This window comes from Morone saxatilis, unplaced genomic scaffold (genome assembly GCF_004916995.1).
Source record: "Morone saxatilis isolate NCDOM2014 unplaced genomic scaffold, NCSU_SB_2.0 Contig8, whole genome shotgun sequence".
NCBI lineage: Eukaryota > Metazoa > Chordata > Actinopteri > Moronidae > Morone > Morone saxatilis.
The window spans coordinates 9,021,480-9,030,334 of NW_023340257.1; the positions used below are offsets into that span (position 1 = coordinate 9,021,480).

General features: G+C 42.4%; 2 protein-coding genes across 2 annotated transcripts in view; one reads left to right on the forward strand and one right to left on the reverse strand.

Annotated features, from left to right (window-relative positions):
* The window catches only part of tnfrsf19 (tumor necrosis factor receptor superfamily, member 19), a 17,309-nt gene extending 15,498 nt beyond the window's left edge, over positions 1-1,811 (forward strand). The window contains exons 9-10 of the mRNA XM_035680260.1: positions 329-600; positions 1,656-1,811. Of these exons, the coding sequence (XP_035536153.1) occupies positions 329-590 (262 nt within the window). The 3' untranslated portion in view covers positions 591-600; positions 1,656-1,811. The remainder of the gene's footprint in view (positions 1-328; positions 601-1,655) is intronic.
* A 2,257-nt stretch (positions 1,812-4,068) lies between these two features.
* The window catches only part of LOC118341665 (mitochondrial intermediate peptidase-like), a 25,854-nt gene continuing 21,067 nt past the window's right edge, over positions 4,069-8,855 (reverse strand). Inside the window, exon 19 of the mRNA XM_035679981.1 lies at positions 4,069-4,435. Coding sequence (XP_035535874.1) covers positions 4,335-4,435 — 101 coding nt within the window. The 3' untranslated portion in view covers positions 4,069-4,334. The remainder of the gene's footprint in view (positions 4,436-8,855) is intronic.

Consider the following 8,855-nt stretch of genomic DNA (forward strand, 5'->3'; position numbering starts at 1 on the left):
ACACACACACACACAGCACAGCGGAGGAAACAGCAGAGATAGTTGACGGTGGGAGGACATCCCTATAATATACACAACTGCAAGCCTTTACAACTGTAGCTGACTGCATCTGCATTAAACATGATACTGTATACAATAAAACACTTAAAGAACGGAACGTACTTGTGTCAGAATAAAATGAAGATAAAAGAACTCACATACCACATCACCTTAGACTCTTTGAAGTGCTGAGAACAGAGAGATCTGAAAAGGAAAACACCACAGGGTGTGGCTGTGAACAGAAATTCACTGCGATAACAAACACAGCATTCTTTATTCCGCTCCCCAGAAACACAAACCAGAATGAGGAAGGCACCCCGATGCAGCTGGGAGGACGTCCGGAGTCTGTCTGTGAAGAGGCTGCTGGCATGAGAGAGCCTGCAGAGTGTTTGGGGCTGCCTCAGTGCAATGCTGAGCCTGCAGGGAGACTGGAGGTGGAGGAAGAAGAGGAGGATAAAGAGGAAGGGTGCAGGGAGAATTCAGCTGAGAGGACAAGGCAGAGCTACAGTGACACTGTGACAGATGCACTTCTTCCCAAACAGCACTCATAAAGTCAGGAAGGTGAATTGACAAAAATGATTTCCTTTTTCTAGACAAAACAAACATATCTACCCTCTGGCGCTCTTCTCTGGATATTAATCAGCTTTTTCTCATCAATAGTTTGCTAGGTGTGTTAAGACACTCCCTTGGTTTTTATAATTAGTTGCCTCAAAGCAAACTGCCAAATGATTCTCTGATTCCTTACAGTGTCAAACAAAAGCCGCATTTCAACTCAAACTACCCAGAACTTTTAGGTCATAAACTATTATTGAAGGAACTAAAAGGTTCCTTCCACCACCCTTCCTGCAACGATTAGTAAAATGAATCCGCTGATGTATGAAAAAGCTGTTTTTACACGTCATTTTAAACTATGCAACAAAGATGATACTTGTCTTCGGTCCAGCTGTCATATGCTTTTCTTCTCTAACTCCACGGCGAAGCGCAGCAAACAAAAAAACAAACGAATTTGCGGCTGCAGATTTACAAAAAAAAGAAAGGTGGCTGAATAAATTGCTGCAAGTATTCGACCAATCAGAAATGTTCAGTGCTGCAATCCCCACCCCAAAGTTCCTGTACTTTCGGAAAGTACTACCCCTCCGAGCCAGGACTTTTTGGGGGGTAAAATATCATCCCTGGAAGTTAACGTAGTCCCTGGTCTCTGCAGTGGAAACACACTGAGTTTCTCCAAAGGTTCCTGGTCCCTGGGGAAAGTTCCTGCAGTGGAAACCCCGCTTAAAGAGGAAATTATGTGAGAGCAAAACTGCAGAGAATCTCTGAAAGTTGTTTCAAATTTCCCCGTATTTTATTAATTTCTACAGACACGACGGACTAAATCTGTGAGAGAACAATGCTGTATGTAATTTTCCTGCAACCATTGTTTCTTGCGACTTGTGCTTCTCGTGGGACTAATCTCTGTGCGTGTGTGTGTCCGTGAAGAGCAGCTGGTAACAGAAACAAGAGATACCACGACTTCTTTGATGTGGACTATCCTGTTTTAAGTCTGCCCCTGGCTCGCTCTGGGTAGATATGTTACTAATCACTGCGCGTCTGTGTTCCTCTTCCTGCTCTCTTTCCAGGATGACATGGATTTCTTTGGCTCGTGTTCCACCCTTGAACCACCCTGGACTCAACAACAGCCGCGGCCAGATCCCGTATCAGATTACTTAACCCCCCCCCCGCACCACACACACACACACACACACACACACACACACGCAAACCACCACCGCACACGCACCACACACACCACACACACACCCACAAAAACCACAAGCAGCAAAACCACTCTCCAAGTGTCGGTCACACCCGCCTCTTTTGAAATGTCTTTGGAAATGGACCTCAGAGCCCCTCGTTAAAGGGTCCAAACAGAATATGTACATGCATGCAAACAAAAGCACTGCTGAGGAAGAGCGGAAGCACCGAAGGGGCAAAGGCCATAGAGACACACACACACACCAGAATGGTGAACCTTGCTGGCCCGAAAGGTGACAATCGAATGAAGTTTCAACCATCGAGGCAGTTACTGACTTGATTACCACGGAGATCAAAAGTGAATCCAAAGGTGAGCTCTGCTTCTGCCTTGACAACGTCTTGCCATTCTCTTCTCATGTTTTAGGGGGAGGACATAAACTCGTACCACTGACGCTTAGCAGCTTGGCTGTTATGAAAGCTTTTGTGTGAAAAAAAGTAAAGTTGTAAAATTTGAGGTGTGAAGAAAAGTGTCAAAAGTGATTATGTTGCACATTGAAGACAATCTTGATAGTACGGAACAAGTTAAGACGAGGAATGTTTAAGTGAGTGTTATGTGTTGTAGATACTGTAAAATATTAAATAGGACAATATTTTTGTAACATAGACATGACTGACAATATGTTTGCTTTTCTTTCCCCAGTTATAGTGTTGATGGTTGTGAATGGTCACTTCCACATATTGTTTTTGTAAATAAACCACTTGAACAAGTTTACATACTGATTGACTGAATTACACATTTGTTGAATTCAGTGAATCAAGTGATTTAGTTTATTTAGCTCCACAGAGCCTCTAGTTGGTTTGAGCTCCAAAAACTCTGAACCCCTTACCACAATGCAACTGTAGAGTTCAACAATTAGTCAATCAACAGAAAATTAATTACCAACTATTTTGATAACCTAATCTCCTAATCTCTGTTTGGTTTTTGACTGTAGGTAGGTAATTTTCTACATTTTGTGGACGTCAAGCTGTGATATGACTTTTAATGTAGTATGTCATTTAAAGATGAATTATAATTAAATTAATCATCAATTTTAGCCCTATGACTGCACAACATGCCTCTTGAACCCCCATAATTTTCAAACAGAGGCGTTTCTCTTATTTAGTCCACAATCTGATTTTCCCTTTAAGGGTAATGAATCCTTTTACTAACTTTGTTTCTACATTCAACTGAAGTGCAGCCACAGAGTCTCTACAGATATAATTTGCCTCAGGTTCACCTGGAAATACATCAGAGGTTAAAAACATCTGAAATGACAATATAGTTACGTCGGAGACATTTCATATCCAGACAACCGTTACAACTGCTGTGTTGCAGCCTCTTGTGTGGCTAGAGCCACCCAGGTCGCTCAGTCTCTCTCTGATGGCGTGTTCACACCTTCAATAACCATGTGAAGCTGCTACTTGCTGCCTGCCTCGGGTCTCATATCTGAGCTAGGCAAGCAAGGACATTGTTACAGGGAGCAGCTGCTCGCATCTGTTGAAACATAGTCTGTCCAGCAGATTGTATATTCTGGAGCATCTGTGTTAATGTGAAAAACCAAACTACAATGGGCTCTGCTTTGGCACAGAGTGAAGAATAAAGTAATTCAATTTTAAAAATAATAAATACTAACTTTCCATAACAATACAACTGACTTATATTTCTACGCTATGCTATAACAGCTAAAACAATCCAGATGAGTAATGACCACAACTTTCCAACTTCTGTCTGAAAATTCATAACAGAAACTGCAGATTTCTTTTTTTTGACCTCCACCGCACCCAACTCTTCACCTCCTCCTCCTTCCCCCTCAAAACTGACAGACAAAACAGATGGAGCGGTATTAATTTAAAGTCTAAACAATGACCACATGACAGGAAGAGCAGATTAAGTATTCTTCCTCACGCTGATTTGATCAGGAAAAAACAATGTTCTGCTAGTATGTGAGCTGAAAATTGATATTTAACAGGGGTATTACTGGGTGTGGAACTAATGAGAATAAAAGCAAATTAAATGATGAAAACCACAGAAATATTAACTTAGTGAAATTTATGTGGCTATGTTACAGTGCATGAGTACAGTGCTGACATAATATGAACAAAACACATGTACAAACTAAAAACTGTATGTTATTAAACAGACAGTGTGTGGCCTGGAACAAGTTACTGTTGAATCTGTTGAAATACCATTAATTGTGACAAAAGGGAGTCCGTAGTATTAGTAAAGTGTGAATGGTACACAAATGACCATAAACTGAGTTTTCAGGTTTTAGTAGCATATCTTTAATTCTTACTATATTACCTTATATTAACAGCAGAATTAGCCAAATATATCAAATAAGTCAATGTGACTTTAAGAGAAAACAGCAATATATAAAATGCTAACAGTTCATTTACAGGCAGAGTAAAGATGCCTCGTAAGAATGAGTGTGCACCCTTTCTGTCTTCCACCTCTTGGCTCAGCATTAGTGCTCTGTTTGCCTCGTAAGGGTTCGAGTCCGTTTCCACGCCGCCTGAGGCATCTTTCAGCTTTCAGAGTCCATGATAAAGGTCTCAAAGTTCGGGTTGAGCTCAGACACCAGTGCATCCACGAAGTCCTCAATGGTGGGCCGTCTCTGCAGCATCCCTGTCACACAAAAACACAGAGCGGAAGGTTTTAGGGTGTGTGTGTGTGTGTGTGTGTGTGTGTCCAATGCACATCTGTCTCTGCGTGGGGAAAAAAAGTGTTGGCGGGACACTGGGATGAACTGGTTTTCTATTTTCCATCACTCCGTATTACCTCATTCTGAGAGCAGGGCAGCTTTTTTGGAGCGCTGAAGATGAAGTCACTGCAGTGGTTTTTACAAAACAGAGCACTCTGAGATAAATTTAAAAAAAAAAATCCTTTAAAGAAAGTGCTATTTCTATCCCAAATTAAGCCAAAATCCAATTAAGCTCAGGGATACAGGCTGCTGCTCCTGAGACTGTTGCCCTAATTCCAGTTCCTGAAGTGTTATTATCACTAGAATTATGTAATTTAAGGATCGGTTTATTTTTAACATTTGGATTTTATAATGTTATTTGTATAGTCGATGCAATGTGGCGTTCTAATTACTGTATTTTAAAGGGAACGAATAAGAAAATGTTCCACATTTCACTTTTTGGACCATAAAACTTAATTTCTCACATCCAATCCTTTTTTTTTTTTCTTAACTGCACACTCACACATTCTCCATATACAGATTATCAGAAGTGTAAACAGACAGAGAAACTTAGAAAACTCAGTTAAAGGGCTACAGATGTTGATATGATCCAACTTACTGCATGTAGTAAAAAGTTCTCAGAATCTTCTATTTCTGCCTTTAACAAAAGGTATACTGTACGTAATAGGGGCTGATACTGAGCTCACACACTCACACACACTCTTGTTACATCGGACTGTGACTAGTGCTGGAGAACAAATATGACTGCGCAGCCGGCGAGCAAGCCCTGGGAATGTCTGTCTGTGTTTTGAGAGCCTGTCTGCCAGCTCATGCGTGGAGGACTCCCTTGCTCGCTTTACAATTCAGCTGCACGCTCGCTTTGAAGTCAGTTCATTTCCCCTTGTGTAGCTGCCAATGTAAATAGGCGCTCTCCCCCTCCCCCTCTTTCCTGCATGGGTCACCTCCAATGCACACACACTCATACACACACACACACACACACACACAAACATAAGCATGTCTGCACAGGCACGCATGAATGGACACGCAAAGAGTTTCACACAGCGATCCTGAATGCATGGACACACAGTGAGATACGGACAGTCAAACACACACACACACACAAGACCACACACAGCCCACACACACAGAACACACCACACACAACAGACACACACCACACAGACACAGCACAGACACACACAGACACACACTGGAGAGTCTGTTGCTGCCATCCTCAAACTGGCTCAGCAGGTACAAACTGAGTGCACATTTGGCCTGGCCTGCCTTGCATGAGAGCACCAGAGAAGGGATTATCATCTCCTCTTACCCACCGGTCGCACCCTGCCCCTCGGCAATAAGATGATACCAACATACAGGGGGTCCCTAACGCAGCACAACCGCAAGGCCCCTGGATCCCTGGGAAGACGGCAGCCACATGAAAGCGAGAATTTCCAAACATGAATGATAACCCTAATTAAAGGGCTTCAGGATGTTGTGGCTCTGACCACCGTTGACATCTATGGCAGTTGATGGCCCCTTTAAAGTTGAGACCATAATGCCATGAACAGCTCGGGCCGCATTAATAAGCGTTGTTAGAGAAGATATTGAGGCCAGTTTATCAAGTTGCACTTAAAATCCATCTCCAGAGAGCTGGCACTGCGAGGAAATACAATTTGTGGAGCTGTAATAGAAAAGTGCTAACCTATTGGAATTTCAACCCTGAATTTCAACGTGTCGGAGTGAAAGAAGACATGTTCAACTCAATATTCCGGCACAAAACGTCTCAATGCATTCATTTTTATTTCATTCATATCCATTTAATGATTGAACACAAGCTTCTACAGCCATGCCAGCGGCTCTGAGAAGCTCATACTCACAAAGATGCTCACAATGACAAAGCTAACATACTAGGGTGTTTTTTATTCTAATACCTAGCTAATAGACCATAAGAAACTTTGGGGTAAAATGTCACTTAAATGCTAGTATAAGATGTAATTATGCATTAATTAGAGTGTACCAGGATTTTGTGTCCATTTCACTCAACATGACACCAAGACTATCTTGTAAACTAGAGGTCAGACGTCAGTCAAAACAGGATCCTGAAGTCACCCCCTCAGTCTCCGCACAAGAAACAAGCACACAGGCATACACATGTTCTGACATGACACTTGTTTACTTGGTTGATTTTTACAGTGTGCGAGCAGATAGCTGTGGGCTCAGCCACCACTCTGAACTCTCCGTACACTGTCTGCAGCATCACCAGCACTTTCTCTAATAGATGTAATTTCCTGACTGTGTATCCACAAGGGGATCTGATGTCTGGAGCCTCACCTGCCACAGGTTAGTGTGTTAAACAAGCAAAGTTAACATGACAAGAGTGATGAGCGAGGAGGAGGAGGAGGGGGAGAGAAAGGGAGAGATGGAAAGGGAGGTGTGATCGTGAAAGAGGTTAGTCAGGTAAACAATAGCGCCCTCGTCGGCTTCTCATCACCGACAGCTTGGGGTGTCAGCACCTGGGTCTCACACGGCGACCAACAGTAGATGAAGGGGAGGTACGACAATAAACAGTGAGGAGTGAATCTTTTCTCAACCCAGATCCCAGGGAGGGTTTGAGAGGAATGCACAGATAACCTCAAAGTCATAACAACACTGCGGAGGAGTTTCTGATCCGAGAAGCTGCTTTTATAGATACACACAAGGAGGTGGAGCAGAGTCAGACAAAAGAGACCAGCCGGGTACAAACAGCACACTGAAAAAAAAAAGCACCAAAGCTAAAATGGTTGCCTTTGAATTGCACATTGCACAACACAGGTAAACGGTGGAGCTGTGCACAGACGGTGCTACAGTATGAATCACCACAATAGGTGGAAACCCCACAAACGACCATAAAAGAGAGTTGATTTATTATGGACTGCAAAACAAGCTTTTTTCATTTGCATTCAAAGGGTTGGCTCACCCAAATACTTACTTACCCCCAGCAGAATGAATTCATTGGAATTAGTTTTATCTGCTCAGGTTTAGAAATTTCTGCCTCCACCCCAACACAATGGAGGTGATAAGAAGTGTATTTGTGGATCTCGGAGCTTTGAAAACATACATAAAATAATTTAACAGCAACATGTTTTTCCCCCACGCACTGGATAATCCACTGACTTCGCTGGAACCACCACAAAAGTAGTTCCAGTCACTTTACAACGACAGTACCTCCGCAGCACAGATACAGTACGAGTCTCTCTGCACACTTGCCAGCATTACAGTGGGCAGAACTATACACTCATTCTTGGTGACGCACTGAGGAAAACCAGAGCCAAACTAAACATAGGCTGTGCTTTGTGTCCATTGTTTGGAAAGCCTTAGGACAGAGGCTTTGCCATGTGAGTCATCTCGTATTTAAGAGTTTCCATTTCCATTCATAATGGCACTGACACAGCCATTGAGGAACAAGGCTTCTACCTATTACACTCATCGCAGCGCCTGGAGCGTCAGCCAACTTCGCCAACATCGATTTGGGTAAAACGTTAGGTGTTAAAAGACACGTAATGAAGTAACAAACAAAGTAGTTAAAATAAAACAGTGGATCTTTCTTAACAACTGCGTTGTCAGACAAATTGCTGATCAAGAATGCACTTTTTAAGCCAAATCCTGAACAGCCCCACTGGAGCTATTGGCAGTTGAGTACCTTTGCTCAAGGGTACTTCAGGAGTACTTGTTGGGGAAGGAAAGTGCACTACTCATTCTCTATCCCTGCCCAATTTTTTCAAGCTGGTGTGGGAACGTTCAAATTACAGACCTCTTTCTTTAGCTCGACGTCCACTTCCTCCTCTAGTCTGAAATAGTTATTTACTCAATACGGATCAGAGGGATTCTTTGCATTGAGAAATGGAAACTTTTTATATTGACCGTGTACTTAAACCTAGCCCTTGGCTTTTCCACTAAAGCCACCTGCTCTAATCACAAAATGACTATACATGTAAATCCTCTTTCTACAATTGTACTTACACTCAGAGTTAAAATAAAATCTTTTAAGTAAACAGAGCTTTATCTCACAGGAGAACATACACAGCTTGCAGAGAATCATTTATTTAGTTAAAGGGTGGTGGGCGATGGGTATCAGTCAAATGAAGACCTACGTTGCTGGCTCTGACTCTGAGCCTTGCTAATGACAGCTCTAGGGACAAGAATTCAGCAGAAACATTTTAAAATTGCTGCAGAGCCTGCAGCTACTGCTGAATTTATCAAACATCTGAGTCACCGCCTAGAAAGGCTTTTTCTATCACAGATAAAGAAATTGGGATTAAATTGTCTGATTACCTACATTCTTCTAAGAACAGATAAATAAAATAGTAGTCCCATTTTTTGGGG